Here is an 18,416-nt window from a genome sequence, read left to right as displayed (position 1 = left end):
TAGAAGTATTGATACTAACGGTTATAGTAGGTTCTTCCAAAAGCGATGCAACTTTAAGGAGATTCAGAACAAGCACAAGATCAACATCCTCATTTTTACTTTGGTATGAAAGGAGGCCCAAGTTCAATTGCCTGAGATTCCTAAATGTTGGTAAGCTTTGGTGACAGGACCTGCCCCGAATTTCACCATGAAATTTGAGGTAGCCATGTGAGGCCCACCTTAGGAATAACTCTATCAAAAATTTGGCAGAGTTACCCCTAAAAATGGACTACCCAAAACATATAGAAACCCATTCACACTTCTAATAAACCATCCTTAATCTCTTGGAGCGACCCTGCTCCCTGAATCACAACAACTCCACAATAAGCAACTGAAAACCGAACCAAAATGTATTCTGAATACACAAAAGTATTTATCAAACTTTAAAACAATTGTCCCATAGTTGATCAAAGTAGTCTAAAAAGAAAAGAATTCAAAATACAAGTAGGTTCAACGATTAACCTACAATATGAAAACACGGCAGCAGATGCTATGCCCCGAATCCTACTATGCTGAACCAACTACTCTACAGACTGGGCAATTGAAACTGAAGGGCCCAGGGGGAAAGTACATAAAAACATTATCGTGAGTGGACAAAAATAAGTAATTGTAAAGAAAAGGAATTTTATACTTTCCCAAGTTTATTCCTTTAAAAAACCGGATGCATGCAACAATTAAGGAAAACAATCCAAATGATGTTCAGCACAAGAAAACCGATTTGCCCCGCTAGTCACAAACAACCAAGTAAAAAGACTAAAACTCTGATACTCAAGAAAATAAGACCAGCCCCGCTGGTTAAACAAGATCGAACTAGTCCCACTAGTCAAGTAACAGAAGGATATGGGGAAGAAAATATCACTATGCAATGAAGGGAGCCTCCCAGGCTCTATGCTCAACTCACCCACAAACACATAGTAAGCAGGGAGGAGTACTAATAATGCTCGACTACACCCATGTGAGGAGGAGAACTAAATAAATCGACCCATGGTGAAGAAAACAATAGAAAACCGTAAACAAGTAAAGCTTCTGCAAAATCTCACAAATGAAATCACGAATACGATTCCCAACCGCGTACTCAGAAAATCTCATGAGAAAACAAATGAATCAACGATGTGTCCCACACGGCAAGATATTCACGAATCCATAAACCAATAAGTGACAAAATAATAGATAGATATACTCCCTTCGAAAATCTCATTTTCGAAAATCTTCCAGAAATCTCAAAATAGACGAATAAATATATACTTAATTTCAGAAATCATATCAGAAAATAACTCGTCGAAAATCATCATAAATCATAAATCCAAATCCGAGCATCGCAAACTCATATCCGAAAATCATGATGGAAAATCAATCAATAAACCAAATTATAATCTGAAATCAATTTATAATTTGAGATCAAAATATATGCTCGATAAATGAATAAATCAATAATTCAGAAAATATTTGCATGCATCATAGTATCCGGCTAATGTGGCTAATTTAGCATCATAGCGTAAGGATCCTCATCCAGCAATGGGTTGGTACCTCATCCTGTACAAAATTATATTCCGTGAACGACAACTCGACAATTAAATACCAATCTAAAACGAACGAAAATCCCTCGTAAAGCAATATCTCCATTTCTTTCCGGATTCAACCCAAACTTCACCACTAAAATCAATCTGTCGATTAAACTATTTGATACAGGAAACATGGGAAATCCGAAGGTCAGATTCCCATTAATCGACATCCAAAACACCAAACTTCATAAATTCACAATCGATATCAAACTTCTCCAATTTTAACCAAAATCACAGTTACAAATTCTACAACTCACAAGTAATTTATCAAGCTAAAAACAGAAGCCAAAATCCTGCCCTATGCGCATCCATGCGCCATCAAAAGCCAACCAACTCCAAACCGGGTTACCAAATTTTACCAGCAAGTTCATCTCAACATTTGCAACAACCTCTCTAACTGTGACAAAGCCTGAAAATACCTTGATTTGCTGGAAATCACCTTGAACAATGAGTAGATCACCGTGAACAATGCCAACTTTCAAGCTTCGATTCTCCTTCCACAGCTCAATCTGGGTTATGAAACATGGAGGGATTCAAGGCGCTTCTGCTAGTACTAGTTTCGTCACCGGAGGTGGCCAGATTTGGGAGAAATCGACGTTGACCTCCAAACTGCAAAAGTGATGTTCTTGGCCTTGATTCGCAGTTTTCCGGCCAAATTAACTTGAACCACCATTATGGGCGTGTGTGGGAGGAGGAGGCGGTCCTAGTCTAACCGGTGGCGCACTGATTTGTGGTTAGACGGTGGAGAAATGCTGGAAAAAAAATATACAAAAAAACAAAAACAAAAACAAAAACAAAAACAAAAACCCGATCTGTCGGGGAGAGAGAGAGAGAGAGAGAGAAAACGTGGGAGGGGAGAGAGAGAGTTACCTGGGGTGGTTCTAATCTACCAAAGTAACTTTCCAAATATATACAAAATTACCATGACTGGTAACTTTAGTTTTTCGGTTATAATTGTAGATACCTCTACTAGCAAGCTACTTTGCTACATCACCAAGCATAAGTAACACCCTCTTTGGGACACCCACAAGCCATGGTGAGGCCCAACCTAGACATGCATCTCGTAGCCCTATGTTCAAGCTACGCTACAGTATCCAGAAGTGACAAATACGTCCCCGGGAAGCCACCGTCCCGTCCTTGCAAAGTTGCCTTCACAAACATGCTTTCTAAACTAGAATAGTGATTTCTACATCCCACATCTAAGAAAATGTAAAGGAGATGGCTTCCTTCACCTATAAAAGGAATGCCTCCTCCCACAACTAAAACCACTCCATTACACACTTTGTAATCCCAAACACACATAGTACAATATTCAAGTAGACATAGTCTCCCGCTAAGGCGGAGACGAACCACTATACTTTGCTTATGTCGTTCTCTCTCTCTCTCTCTCTAAAGCTAACTAGAGACCCAGCGGACTCTAACGTTAACATTGGCGCTAGAAGCTCTCGGCCTTCCTTGCCTTGTATTCTCAATCAAGCCTTACATCCACCGCTATCTATCCTAGGCGGTAACAAAAAAAATTCAAACATAAATTTGTTCCCTGTGCTTGCAAAGATCCAGGTCAACTCCAGTCAACGCCCTTCAGGGCTAATCAAGTTCGTCAACGCCGAACAAACGTGGGCAACGAATAGTCAACGCAACAACAAAAGTCAACGCTGAAAAAAAAAAATTGGTTCTGATTTACTCTGGACACCCAGAGAACTTCTCTAGGCACCCATGGCCACTCTTCAATCATTATCAGCGGCACCACCACACTGGTTCAGCGGCAACACAAAACTTGCACCGCCAACTTCTGTCAGCGGTACCGCTAAACACCCTGCCACCGCTCCGCTGGCATCCTCCGCTAGCATCTCCTCTGACCAAGATTCAGCACCGCTAGCAGGCTCCACTGATTTTCCCAAGGCTCCACTGCGCACCAAGTCCTTCGCTACACCCCGTGCCGCTTGGCCACCACCGCTGGACAAGGCCCCGATCACCAGAGTGCGCTTCAGCAGCCCCGACGTCCAGCACCAACCCATCGCCCCGCTTCTTCAAACGAAGCACCATCCTCCAGCGAGTCCAGCGACATCTTCCGCTAGCAAGGTTCATGTGTCCAGCGGCGACGTTTACCGCTAGCAATACCCAGCGGTCATTTCCCGCCAACGACCTCCTCCCGCTAGTGCGACTCACAGGCTCATGTCCCAGCGGTCTTCTTCCGCTAGCCACCTCCAGAGATGCCGGGATCGCTAGGTTTGCCGGCGACCCGCGTTCCCGATCGCGCGATCCGAATCGCGGTACGATCGCGAACCAGATCGGTAACTCCAGCGATCCCTTATTTACCCAGCATCAGGTGATTCAGAACTGGTGTTCTTCAAGAATCAAGACTTCGTCAGTCATCATTCAATTAATAAGTTTACCCACTTCTGCTGCTCCACTGAGATACCCACCTCTGCTGCTCTGCTGAGATTTACTTCTACTGTTTTAAGTTTGTCCTCTTTTTGGTTTTTTTTAAGAAGATAATGACTATTCTAATAAAATAAAAAACGATAATATCTAAAAGAATTCTAATATCTAATTTTACTTATTTATCCTTTCAAATTAATGTAGTTTTCATAGTAGATGTATAAGGGTTATTTATGTAAAAAAGTTATGTTTCCAAATATGCAATTAGGAGTATGGTTTATCTATTTTTTTTTTTTATAATTATATTTATCATATGTAATTTATTTTCAATAAATTTTTCACTAATATATTCTAGCGCACCGCGTACCATAGAAACTGGCGTACCGCGTACCCGTACCACGTACCCGTACCGTAACGACCCGCGATCCAGGCAACACTAGCCCACCTCCGCCGGCAAAAGCTCCGCCAAATAACAACCGCTACCGGAAAACCGCCAACCAAGCTCCGCCGGCCATAACTCCGCCCACCCTTCGCTGGCCATAACTCCGCCCACCCGTTCAGCTGGACATAGCTCCGCCACCGCTAGCAGAACTTCTGCTGGCCAAGGCTGCAGCTCCGCTAGCCAGTCCTCCGCCAACCCGCTAGACAAAGGTCCAAGTTATGCGCACACCCACGACTCTTCATTGAGTCTCTACTCTCCACTATCATACTGGCGTACAAGGCTCCGCCGCCGTTCCAGTTTTGTACTCAACCTTGGCATAATTGGTGGTCGTCGACCCACTCAAAAACTGGGATACAATTCAGCTCTCAGTGGTGCAGCTCCTTCAAACATCGAGTGCCTTTGAGCCACACACAGATAAGCTCTCTTATCTATTTATTCACGTGCCATAGATTATATCAACCACACGTCTATATATATATATATGCGCACATGACCTGCTATTTTGCTAAGCATGCTCTGCCATATCTCATTTTTTCAACTCATTACACTCCACAAACAAAGTCCCACGCACTAAACAGCATGGGCACTTGTCTGCCTATATGCATGAACGTACACCTACTCATCACCTATCGATTTTATATATTCATTATCATGCCTACAGCATATCAACGGATAATTAGCCATGTCTAAGAATATATCCTATCATGCATGTTTGTTGATTAGCCACGTGCCCGCCTATCAATATTATCATGCATGTTAATTATGCTGAACACTTCCAACATAAGAGTGTATCCTGCCAATCATCATTGCATTATACAGTGAGCCATGTGCCAATTATCATACATAAAACAATTATAACGGCATGATATATTGGTGGTCCTAAAACATATTTGCCATTTATGTTTTCAGTAACAAAGGACTCATGCTTCTGGCATATGGTTTATGGGCAGGAACTCATACACATATATAGGCTATTACATGAATACATCAAAGTGATTTTCTCACTTGTGCCATGTGACTAATGCATTTACATATAAATGATGCCGTCACGGCTATGTTAATCATGGCACATAAGGAGTTCCGTTCCCCACAAATTTAACACTAAAAAAAAACCAAAATGGATATATATGCAACTTATTTGTCATCAACTACTACATTTGCTTCTACACTTTGCTTACAACTTTATCAAAGTACATATGCAAATTATTGATGTTGATTTTACAAATGCACATATTAATCATCTATTTTGTTTCAAGGAAATTGTGATGCCCCGGAAATTCGTAATTATTTTCCGAGGATTTTCCGGAATCTAATCTATGGTTGTTGGACGATTTCGTGGCTCGTGGATGGAGCGGAAGTGTTTCGGGCGAATAATTAATTGAAGAATATGGTTTTAGGGGGTTGCCAAAGGTTGACTTTTTATTCGTTGGGATTCTCCAAAAACTTCCTTCACGAAAGTTGTAGAGCGCATCAATACGAGTTCGTGGACATGCGGAGCGCGTCAATCGGAGTTCGTATGAGAAAGTTATGGCTATCGGAAGAAGTTTCCGTTTTAGTATGAATTGGGGAAATCATAAATTATTTTCATTTTCCACTTTCCTCTTCCGAAAACCTTTTTTTTCTCTCCCTTTTCTCTCTCGGTCGATACCTTCAGTATCAAAGAATTTCGACTGACCCGACCCGAACCCGGCATTCCGACCCGACTTTTCCGGCCAACTGCGGCGGTCTCCGGCCGTGAAACTTGGCCAGCAGGGTCGCCTCCTCCGTCTGGTTGTCTCTGTGGTGCTCTCTAGCGCCAATTCATCTCCACGGCGGCGCTGCAAGGTGGTGCAGCCTTGTGTTTTCGGACCCGGCCGGAAAACACAACTCCGGCGACCTCATGACTTCAGGCTTCTTGGGTTGAGTTCAGAGCAAGCTCCCTGATCGATCCTTGGTGTTTGTTTCGACCAGTTTACGTGAAAATTCGATCAACTCGGATTGGATTATTGTTCACGGCTTGTGAGGTAGTTTTCGATCCCTTAGGCTTGTTTTCTGACTTCGATCCAGTTATGAAAGTTCACAAGCATGCTTAGATGAAGCTTTTTGATGTTGGGAGTTTTGTGAAATAATGTGTTTTTGGCCGGCGGCGGTGCACCACCGTCTGTGGTGGCGTTCTGGCGGTGTTCCGGCCACTTAGGGAACTGTTTCTGTTATTATATATGTTCTACTCGTTGATACGGGCGTTTCGATATATAATATGCAAGTTTTGGAGTTCGTTTGGAATTGTTATGATTTTTGCAGTTTCATACCGACCAATTTATGCTATCCGTGAGGATTTGAGCGTCCGATCGACTTGTGGTTTGGTCACATCGATCGTGGACGTATTCCAGAGACTTTGGAGGGTCTCGGATGTGGTTTTGCCTCGATTGGCCCCACTTTGGGGATTTTAGTTCAAAACAAGGGTTTCGGACTTAAATCAAATGTGAATCGTTACTGATTTTGATCATTGGTGATTAGGTGCTTCTAAAGGTGAATTGGACGAGTTGTTGGTGATAGTGTTAGTTTGGTTCTGTATAGAAGACGCAGCAGGAGTTTCGAGGTGAGTAATCTCACGAAGTTCATATCACGAACGGGCTTACCTTTATCGTTTTGAGAGTTATTTAGTTAACTACAAACTATAGTTGGTATTAGTAGGCATTCCTGAGAGGATGACTACGTATATATATATTTACGTGAAATATATGTGTTTTGGTGGTTTGTGGATTTTGAAACAATATGCATGAAATGATGCTTTTTATTGTTTTGGGTTGTGGCTTTTGGAAAACAAATGATTGTGGAAATGTTGATTTCGATTTGTTTTGAAAAGCGTTGAGATTTGTGTATTTGAGGAACATTTTAGTTCGCGGGTGATTTATTTAAATATGGGTTTTTACCGGGAGTAATTGATAGGGATCAATTACGGGAAATCTTTCATTTTAGATTCGTGTAACATTTTGGGTCCATTGTGACTCCTTTAATGTTTTGGTATTTATACCGCGGGTCCAAAGACTTATGAGTTGAGGATCGTGGGTGGGAAAATCGGGACTTCACGCCTTTGGCCGGGTTAGTGAATACGATCAGTTAGAGCTCTAGTCTGTCCGCCGCGTTTGTTTATTCATTTAAACGTGTGAGTTTATCTCGTGCTTTGTTTCTTAATTGAAACGCGTTTGTTTATTCATTTAAACGTGTGAGTTTATCTCGTGCTTTGTTTCTTAATTGAAACGCGTTTGTTTATTCATTTAAACGTGTGAGTTTATCTCGTGCTTTGTTTCTTAATTGAAACGTGTTTGTTTATTCATTTAAACGTGTGAGTTTATCTCGTGCTTTGTTTCTTAATTGAAACGCTTTTGTTTATTCATTTAAACGTGTGAGTTTATCTCGTGCTTTGTTTCTTAATTGAAACGCGTTTGTTTATTCATTTAAACGTGTGAGTTTATCTCGTGATTTGAGTGAGTTTATCTCGTGCTTTGTTTCTTGATTGAAACGCGCTTGTTTATTCATTTAAACGTGTGAGTTTATATCGTGATTTGAGTGAGTTTATCTCGTGCTTTGTTTATTGATTTAAACGTGATTTGAGTGAGTTTATCTCGTGCTTTGTTTATTGATTTAAACGTGATCTCGTGCTTTGTTTATTGATTTAAACGTGATTCGTGTGAGTTATTCTCGTGATTGGTGTGAGTTGTGTGTGGTTTGAGTTACTCATACGGGCTTGCAAAAGCTTACCGGGTTTGTTGTGTGGCAACCCGGTGCACCATTCCAACGGTGTAGGGGTTAATCCTGCAGGTTAGGATAATCGAGGTTGAGGCAGCGAGTTAGCAGCTTTACGGTAGGAAGCCATCTTTGTGACTTTACCTTTGATAAGGACTTCCGTTGTATAATTACTCTGAGCAGCCTTTACGTTTTATTTTGTTGTTGACAATTTAATTCGTATGCTTGTGTAATATATAACTCTATGGACGAGTGTATATTAATTTTGAGGGTTCAGGGCATCAATATCTGTGTAAGTTAAAGGGAAAAAGATTTCAGGTATTTTGTATTGATGACTGGACGTTCACGCATATATAATTATGGGGTTATATATATCGATTTTCATGTGTGTAAAATCAGGGGCGTGACAGAAATTCAATTATTTTTATCGAGCATTCAACTACTTGCAAAGATTACCTCGACTACGAGTTGATGCACATTATCGGAACACCTTACCCGCCAAAGCAATGGAGCGTCATGTTTGGACAACTCCATCATGATTTAGGTACTTACATCAATTCCAACTCCAACTCGCTCCAAATCGGCATAAGATAAGTAGCTATACCTTATCTCTTACGCTCTTGCAATTAGAGCCTTTGCCATGACTATACATGTCTCCATGACCCTTAAGCATGCCTACAAAATGTTATTAGCAACTTTACTACAAGTACATGCTATACACATATGCCATGCTTCTATTTTAATTGCAATTCAATTAAATAAACATGTGACATTCATCTAGAATCTTGTGACACTTACAACTTAATTGAACATGCTCGGATAAACGACTTGCTTGGGTTGCGACTCGCTTGGGTATCGAGTATGGCCACGACTTGAGCTTGGGCCATGCCACGCATACTCGCACAGCGCCTACACACTCAACTACACCCAACTTGCTCAACTACACCCAACTTGCTCGATCATGTCCAACATATTTACTTAAGCCCCAAGTTCACAAATACTTCATACGATGTCACCGGGACTACTCCCACAATTTTATATGGACACCCATTACACTTGCCACTATCTATTGTGCGTGTTATATGGCCATAAGATCCACATATACAAATACCAATATTTTACATGTTCATACACATTAATGGAATATTGAATTCTTCTACCATTTGTTGTTAGCTACAAATCGAATTCTTTTCTCATTCCATTAATACGAACGGTAACCAATGCAACGAGCATTCTACATATGCGTGTTTTTGTCTTTGTTATGAAGGTTTGCGAGTCCCTTCTTGCTTATGGAGTTCGGGGACTTGTAGGGGCTCCGTGCCGCCCGGTTACTTATGCTTGATGACTTCATGATTATAACTCCCCAACCAAGAAACTCCTCTTACTAGGGGACTACGGGGACTTGTAGATACCTCTACTAGGAAGCTACTTTGCTACATCACCAAGCATAAGTAACATCCTCTTTGGGACACCCACAAGCCATGGTGAGGCCCAACCGAGACATGCATCCCATAGCCCTATGTTCAAGCTACGCTACGGTATCCGGAAGTGACAAATACATTGCCGGGAAGCCACCTTCCCGGCCTTGCAAAGTTGCCTTCACAAACATGCTTTCTAGACTAGAATAGTGATTTCTACATCCCACATCTAAGAAAATGTAAAGGAGATGGCTTCTTCATCTATAAAAGGAATGCCTCCTCCCACAACTAAAACCACTCCATTACACACTTTGTAATCCCAAACACACATAATACAATATTCAAGTGGACGTAGTCTCCTGCTAAGGCGGAGACGAACCACTATACTTTGCTTGTGTCGTTCTCTCTCTCTCTCTGTAAAGCTAACTAGAGACCCCTGCGGACTCTAACGTTAACAATAATTTTCACATACGAACTGTGATTTTTACGTACCACAAATGCACGAACTCGGTTTAACATCCTCTACGAATTTTCATGAAGGAAATTTTCTCAACGACTGATCTGAACAAAAAGTCAACTTTTAAGGCCACTAAAAGTATTGAACAAAGTAAAAAGTGAAAGCAATTGTTGTTTACCGTTCAAATGACTAGTAAACCAGTAAATTTAGGTTCGGGACGTAGCATTTGGGGTATTTCCTGCACAGATTTGAACTATGAAAGTTAAAAAGCATCAAAACATCAATTTCATGTTATAGTAGCTGAACTCAAAACATCAACAACCAAGAAACCAATAACTATAATCTAAGAACTAAAAACTCCACACCACAAAAAGTAACTATTTTTGCTGGATCAGAATCGTGCTTATGTCTTCTCCTTTGAAGCACTACTTGCGGCAATAGTAACCTGTACAAATCAAAGAACAGTCCAAAACCATTAAACACCAAATTGATTATAAAATAGATATGAGAATAGAACACACTTCAAGTTCAAATACTTGGTCCCCTTACAACAGAAATGAACATTCAATTAAACTACTAACGAACCTATATTTACAATTTAGTCCCTTTTTTTTTACTACTTATTTGGTCCCTAACCTAATATGATGTCCAAAAGCCTAATTATTTGAACAAAGCTTTCAATATGAGATCAGATATCTTTCTACCTTAGCAATATCAGTTTCCATCCTATTATGAGTTAACTTCTCAATCCATGGTGTGTCAAATCAGTTGCTTCACATTATCCTGTTAATAAACAGTACGCTGGAAAATGCTATGGATGGTGCAGTAAATGGTTAGAGAAATTAGTAAAAGACATGGTACCGTCCTCAGTTGAATCTAATACATATGTGGGTGGTTCTGTGATAAAATCTTCCTTCTGTGCAATTCCATTGACATAGAGGCATCCAATCAGAACCTACAAAGGAGTTGGATGAAAATGTAAAAATGTCCAGTCAAATGAACACAATGCATGTTTACACCAATTGGTCCCTATTATCCTACATTTTGAATAAGTAAAAGAAAATAATATGAAGCCTATGTACCAAAGAAAGATTATGATCGAGTCCATCCTATTCTGAAAATTGATAGTAAATAATTGTGTTTTCCAAAAGCCTTTTATGGAAAAATTATCACAAAATATGATGCTTTTCCATTCATGTAGTGTATTCAATTTACAGAGGTTTAAATCATAGCAGGTATACAGTATATAGTGGCTAGAAGTTTTAAACAAAAACAAAAACCCAATTGAATGCACAGCAAAGAAGAAAAAGAATTCTTCTTGCTACACATTTCATAGCATTTTCACAAAGCGACATCCCACTAAAACCAGGAAGTTTTTTAGAGGAAATTTTTGTCAACTTTCTAGTTCCTGGAGTTTATATATAGTTTATTGAAGCTTCAAAATTGACATTTCTGGCTGGGGATTGTGGTAAATTGCATTACTTCTTATAAAACCGGAAACCATGCAATACCTCAAAACTGGAATTCAACTATTTTTCCCAGATCTAATTGCATAAAACCTAGCTAAAATGCTAACCGGCCCACACAAAACCCAAATAGAAAAAAAAAAAAAACTCAAATCACCCACAAAACCCCACATATGCACCACCAAAAACTGCATGCACCGAATTTGAAAATCAATCTACCAAATAAGAAGCTTACCTGGAGTTCAGGGAAAGATGGTTCAAAGCAGCTTACCTGGATGTTTGTTAATCAGATTGTGAAAAGAGACGGCCACAATCCTCTTTCCAGATTATCTCTCTAATGGGGAAAAGGTATCGAACACAAGCCTCCAACAATCACTCAACAGACACAAGAAATAAGGAGTAGCAAACTCATAAAATAGGGCAAATCCAGGCCACAAATAAACTGATTTTATTCATAAACTATAACCTATCTAACAACGATTACATTACCCATATTTATAGGGTTTACAATACTTGGAGAATAAGTAGACTTAAGCTAAAATGGAAAGCTAATTAAATGTAAAACCTAAATTAAATGTAAAAAGATACCCTAAAAATATCTAAACAATGAAATATCAAATATTACAAATCTATAATAGAACAACAAAATAATACATTTGATGTTGCCCCATATGCACCCGCATCAGGCTTCCCTGGTTGGAAAGAATTCGTCCTCGAATTTGAGCCATTGATTGAAGAAAATTCAACAAAATCTTCCATTGCTTCAAATCTTCTTTTGACAAATTAGCTTGCAATTGATTCCTTCCATTCCAAATAAATAAATACTTTGAATACCTTCCTAATCTTGACTTGAGAAATCTGCTCATAATAATAAATTTTGCCAACCCAAAATTTGTCTCACCTTTCTTGATATGATTGACAATATCAATTAATATCTTCGGAATCTGTAAGTAGAAAATACTAACCCCAATGAAATCAATAAATTGATGAGTTGCATCTTCTTGTAATGGATCATGAAATTTGAGGGATGCATCTTTGCTTTTAGATTCAACACTCTTCACCAGCTTGTTGGAGACAAATGACTTCTTAAGATCAACACCAACAATTCTGTTAGGATGCTCACGTATTGACCCACACATACTATGTTCTATTTCTTGAGATCCTAAAATAATGTCGACATCCAGATCTAGTTTGGACTTTGGATCTGAATTACCCACATGATCATCCAATTCAAAGATATCACCCATGCATGAATTAATTTCATGACTTACAATTGCTGATGATGTTTCCACAAGATGGACTAGCATGGCTTTAACGATATTTTGTTGCACTGGGAGATGAATCAGTTGCATCGGCAGGTCAACCTCTTCAATCTCCAAGCAATTTTCATCGCAATCTTCAGAATCATAATTATCTTCATCCTGTATGTCTGGCTCACACAAAGAAGCACAGCGATGAGAGAGATCAATGTATTGTTCCTCCTTAATACTCTCACTGCTTTGGTGTGAAACTTCGATGCGATTGACACATTGATTATAGGTGGTAACGTTTCTCTCCCCGTCGGAACTCTTACGATCTTGTCGTCGAGTTTCGATGCGATCGACACGTTGATGATAAGTGGTAACGTTTCTCTCCCCGTCAAAACTCTTATGACCCCGTCGTCGAGTTTCGATGCGATCAAGACGTACCGCAAGTTGCTGAAGCATCCTTTTGATTTCAGCCATGTCGTTGTTGATGTCACGACCCTCCATTCGAAAACCTCCCCTTCGTCGCCCTACTTGAGACATGGAATCCACCAAGCTCTTGCCAAAGCTCTGATACCAATTAATGGGGAAAAGGTATCGAACACAAGCCTCCAACAATCACTCAACAGACAAAAGAAATAAGGAGTAGCAAACTCATAAAATAGGGCAAATCTATGCCACAAATAAACTGATTTTATTCATAAACTATAACCTATCTAACAACGATTACATTACCCATATTTATAGGATTTACAATACTTGGAGAATAAGTAGACTTAAGCTAAAATGGAAAGCTAATTAAATGTAAAACCTAAATTAAATGTAAAAAGATATCCTAAAAATATCTAAACAATGAAATATCAAATATTACAAATATATAATAAAACAACAAAATAATACATTTGATGTTGCCCCATATGCACCCGCATCACTCTCTCTGTCTCTTTCTGTAATATGCAATATCGATATAGTCTCTCCCTCGCTCTCCCTATACCTGAACTCTTTCCTCTATGCCTCTCTCTTTGGGCCTGCACTGATCAGCCACCAAAAATCTCACTCTCACTCTGAACCTCTCTCCTTAAATATATATATATATATATATATATATATATATATATACACACTATATACAGATATATTGAAGCCAGGTGATACTTCAAAAGATTTCAATGAAAAGTTAATTCACATATTACAGAAAAGAAAAATAGGATTTCTAGGTATCAAAGCCAAGCAGCAGTGGAGCAACTCGTAACAAAGGCTCCAGAGCATTAGGCAAAAACTTTCTACCAAATAAGAAACATATTGAAGTTGTATTGCCGTTGTATTTACAGTGCGATCCGAACCGAATTCCATTAAAAAACTCATCTGTAATATCAGGCCATCCAAATTTCCGAGGATGAGCACCACCCCTTGACCAATCCACCCATGTAATGCTTCTCTCAGAGTTGAGATCACCATACAACATGTTGACGAATGTTGGAATATAATGCTCATCGATATAACAAGGAGGGTGGCAGTATTGTTGAAAGATGGGGTAGTATTTCCGATCGGAGACAATGTGGACGGCCAGGTCTCGGTGCACTTCAAACCATTGAGATCCTTTCCGCCAATCTGTGATGTTTATTTGTGGCCACATTTGAGGGTTGTAGCGCCCTCGACCAGGCTTCCTCGGGTCATCGTATACGCTTTGAAAGCTTTGATTTGAGTTTATAAGGTAGTCATAAGTTGTCGTGAAGTTAAACAAGGGAATGCAAGATTCGGAAAGCAATACAAATCTTTGATTGGACAAGTCAAGCAGTGCATTGGCTAATAGCCGTCGCTCTGCATCCAACATCGAGGAAGTTCCCCAATAAACGGCCTGCAAGCAAGTGCATGCATATACATGCATATGAATAAGTTCTTAATCTTAAATATTGCCAGCAATTAGTAATCAAGCACTAATGCATTTATTAAATAGGCACCTGGCTATGAATTCTTCGACCATGGAAGACCGAAGTTTGAGGCTGCGATTCATTGAAAGAAGGGTGCGCGTGCACAAAGATGGAGTATAGACCCTCGTGTCCCTTGAAAAATTTGTCCCATAAGGGAGCCAAAGGTAGTGGCCCTTTTGTCAAGAACATGAAAGCCACTTTCGGAACAGAGTTGCAAGGCGAATCAACTTGAGGGGCCATGGATGCTCTCCAAAGTAACTCCTCATCGCTCATGTTGTGTACTAACAGCTTTTGTTCTTTCAAAGAAACACTGGTACTGGGAGTACTGCTACTGTAATGAACAGATACTGATGATGATGTTTCATTAATTGTAGAGAAAGACGGTACCAGAACTGGCGGTGGTGGAGGTGGAGGTGGAGTTGGAGTTGGTGATTTCGGTGGTGATGGTTTTAGTGGAATGGTAATAAAATTATTAATGGAGTTGAGGGATGCTTGAAAAGTGAGTAATGAGTAACTCTGGAAGTATAAGGTAACTAGGATGCCGAGTGACAAACCAATAACAAAGAAGAGGAAATGCAGGACGTGATTGAATGGAAACGCCCGATGATTTTGCCCACTAGTACTACTGCTGCTGCAGAATATTGGTGCCATGACTGCCATCATTAATATCGATCTGATTGAAACAATTATATGTGTACGAGAAGGAGCCAACTGATACATGGAAACGATAATATATAGTACTACACTACTACTACGTACTGCTCGATCTAGCGTCAAAGATTAGCTACATATATATATATATATATATATATATATATATATATATATATCCTGGATCATGTCCCAGTGGACTTTCTCGTTAATTAGTCGTCAGTATTCCTAATTGTGTCATGTAGTAATAGACAACTGGAAAGTGAAGCTAGTACGCTTTTGAAGCAAGCAAAGGCTCCATCGTTTTTTCTTCTTAAGTTGACAATTCATCCACGAACATAATTTTGTGAGTGAAATATATATTCGAGTGCTTGTCTCCGCATGAAAGATACCATGCATGCCATGCCAGCTAGGGGAATCAAAGCAAGAGCAACGTGAAAAGAAATTAAGAATAACATATTACTAACTGGTCGGACAAAGTCACACGAATGCTTGCTAACAAGCTACAAGCCTGCAAGTCAAATGGGTTTTGGGACGTCTTGGTCCAACATTTACCATAAACAATGCAAATCGAATTGCCAGACCCATAAACAAGGCTAAGATTTAGGCAGGTATACTTTTTTGTTGCATCTTAATTAATTTCGTACTACTTAAATTCTTTTTCTGGGAACCACGTGGTATGGTGTGTTGGTCGAACGGCCTAGTTTGGAACCCCCAAGTCTAGCGTTCGAATCTCAGCTCCATCCCGTGGCCAGCAGATTTGAGGGACCCTTTGGGTTCGTGCGTCTGCGGTGTAGTGGATTAGTCTGGCTTTGCCTGGCTTTTGCTGCAATGTCGGTGCAGGTGTCCTGGCGCTGGGATACCACTGCATGGGTGTGTGAGTTACTAACAGCTAACTACCTGATCAAAAAAAAATTCTTTTTCTGGCAAGTTCCACTGACCAGATTATTAGTAGGTTTATTCTCCTAGTTACTTATCGATCACACATAACAGCTACTTTACAATTCAGCTATCTATCAGTTTATTGTTGACTTTCATATATAATTTGTTTCTAATTGCTTAAACTATGATGAATGCTTAAACTATGATGAAACGATCATGTATTAACTAATCAAGTAATCATGTAACCACGTTACAAGTTCAATTTCAAGAAAATTCCTTTACGTTGATCTATTGGACAAGAAAAGGGTTCAAAATTAAGAGTAGTATATGCTACAGTATATATGCCACAATGTCACTTTTAATTTGCGCTGAATCTACAATGACATGTTAGTATAGCTATAATTCCGTATTTTAAACTTAAAATGAAACAAAAAAAAATTGAGATTAGAAACAAAATAAGAAAATGAAAAAGTTTCTAGTCATTTGCCTAATTGCAGTTTTTTTTTTAATCAATTGATAAATGATTGTCATTAATACTCAAGTCAGGATGGTCATACATATACTTCCGTTGCCATTTAAGACAGACAAGAAGTTGTAGCGATACCACGATGATACATAAGAATAGACCACTCATTAGACATCAAACGCTCACTTAAAAAAGCAAGCCTATCAGCTATGCCACAAGACATAGCAAAATAGGCACGAGAAGAGAAAAAAACACCGCAGTGCATATATAGCTCTCAAAAATAGGGAATTATTTAGAAAGAAAAAAATCTATCTCGTAGCAGCCCAAAAACACCAAGGGAAAGCCCGCCCAGGCCCACCTACAATCCGGCCCAGAACCAATTTCCTCAGTCTATGAAGAAACGCGCACCAGCCTCGCAACCGAGCCACCATCGTTGCCACTTATGCGCCATCGCTGTCCCGCTTTCAAGGTAACCCCACCACCACGCTCCACAGCTAGGAGGTTCAGACCCGAAACCAATCGAGGAGGAACCAGGTCGCCAACAATCAAAACAATGGCCCCCTGCTATCGCCTCCGCCAGCAACCTGAGCCAATCTCGTTGTCGTCCTTCACCAAGATGAATTGATCAGTTTAAAAGCCACCCACCAGTGAAGCCATCAGACCGAGCCACCCTTGAAATTAGGCCATAGACACCATCCGTCCGGCAGCAGCCGCGTCAGCAGCGCGTCCAAGACGGGTACTGCTGCCAGCTACCGCCGGACTAGCTACGTATTGAACAACGCCTGCTAGAGTTTAGAGGAAAGATAGCGGCTAGAGAGACAGAAGCCTAGATTATTTTTTTATTTTTTTATTTTTTTATTTTTTTGTCGATAACCGTTTGCCTAATTGCAATTGTAAACCAAATAAATCACGAAAATCATGAAAGATTGCAAACGAAACTGAAAGCAAACAAAACTGCTCGGAATATGCATATGGATCTACGATTAATTCATGATTAATTATAAAGTTAATTGGTAACCATACATACCATATATCTTCGTTTTCCCCCTCTCCTACCCAATTTATTTATCCTATTGTTGGTATATAAATCTACCATGCCTTGTGAGATTTGTGATGAATCACAAGATTCAACTCTGTTGTGTATAATTAAGCATGAACGGGAAGAAGAAGGAATGGTGGCGCTTTGGCTTGGCCAGCAGATCCATGATAGGAGAGAAGAAACTTAGATTCTGTAATTAAATATTAGGAATTTTTATGAATAATTAATCCATGTACATTCAATTTTTTTTTTTAATCAAATCTTTCTTATTGACAAATAAATCCATGGTATCCAGATTGCAAAATGAAAAAACTGATGCGGTATATGCCACATCATTTGGTATCAAAATTTTGGTATAATATATATATAATAGGAATTAATATCATTAAAAATCAAAGCCTCAAAACAGGTCAGAGTTTAACATGCACTTACATAAGAAATTCAGCTAAGAAAATAACCAGAAAACTATCTAAGCCAACGCTAAACTCATTAAAGTCTATGGGACGCTCGCATGAAGCAAGTCTAACCAATAAAGAATATCTACATAAGAAAAAATCAATCATCTAGCCTCACCTACCAGCACGTAATTGTTGTACATATAAAAAATTAGAAACATCTCAGGAAGCTCATAGAAGCCATTCCTACTAAAATAAGGATTGCAAACCAAAAATGAAAAACTAGACCAGCATAGGCTCCTTCCTTGAAGAGTTG

The 18,416-nt window shown here is 39.6% G+C and overlaps 2 protein-coding genes across 2 annotated transcripts; both read right to left on the bottom strand.

Annotated features, from left to right (window-relative positions):
* Positions 1 to 10,206: 10,206 nt before the first annotated feature.
* On the bottom strand, positions 10,207 to 13,344 carry LOC121052013. Its single transcript, XM_040515831.1, has 4 exons — positions 11,764 to 13,344; positions 10,731 to 10,981; positions 10,392 to 10,471; positions 10,207 to 10,264 (listed from the first exon to the last, which is right to left on the bottom strand). Exon 1 carries the CDS (start codon positions 13,277 to 13,279, stop codon positions 12,122 to 12,124), a length of 1,158 nt encoding a protein of 385 aa, XP_040371765.1. The 5' UTR covers positions 13,280 to 13,344; the 3' UTR covers positions 10,207 to 10,264; positions 10,392 to 10,471; positions 10,731 to 10,981; positions 11,764 to 12,121.
* Positions 13,345 to 13,949: 605 nt separating this feature from the next.
* On the bottom strand, positions 13,950 to 15,318 carry LOC112194644 (glycosyltransferase BC10). The gene is made up of 2 exons (XM_024334858.1): positions 14,698 to 15,318; positions 13,950 to 14,594 (listed from the first exon to the last, which is right to left on the bottom strand). The coding sequence occupies exons 1-2, from the start codon at positions 15,316 to 15,318 to the stop codon at positions 13,950 to 13,952; spliced, it is 1,266 nt and encodes a 421-aa protein (XP_024190626.1).
* Positions 15,319 to 18,416: the final 3,098 nt, after the last annotated feature.

The sequence above is a fragment of the Rosa chinensis genome, chromosome 3 (genome assembly GCF_002994745.2).
Source record: "Rosa chinensis cultivar Old Blush chromosome 3, RchiOBHm-V2, whole genome shotgun sequence".
NCBI lineage: Eukaryota > Viridiplantae > Streptophyta > Magnoliopsida > Rosales > Rosaceae > Rosa > Rosa chinensis.
Note: the sequence above shows the minus strand (reverse complement) of the source record. Positions and strands in the feature narration are given on the sequence as shown.

What these genes read in the sequence shown, in the direction of transcription:
- LOC121052013 (XM_040515831.1), bottom strand. Translation starts at nt 13,279, where the DNA reads ATGTCTCAAGTAGGGCGACGAAGGGGAGGTTTTCGAATGGAGGGTCGT.
- LOC112194644 (XM_024334858.1), bottom strand. Translation starts at nt 15,318, where the DNA reads ATGGCACCAATATTCTGCAGCAGCAGTAGTACTAGTGGGCAAAATCAT. An exon ending in GTCGAAGAATTCATAGCCAG is followed by an intron (nt 14,595 to 14,697) that starts GTGCCTATTTAA and finishes ACTTGCTTGCAG; the next exon opens with GCCGTTTATTGGGGAACTTC.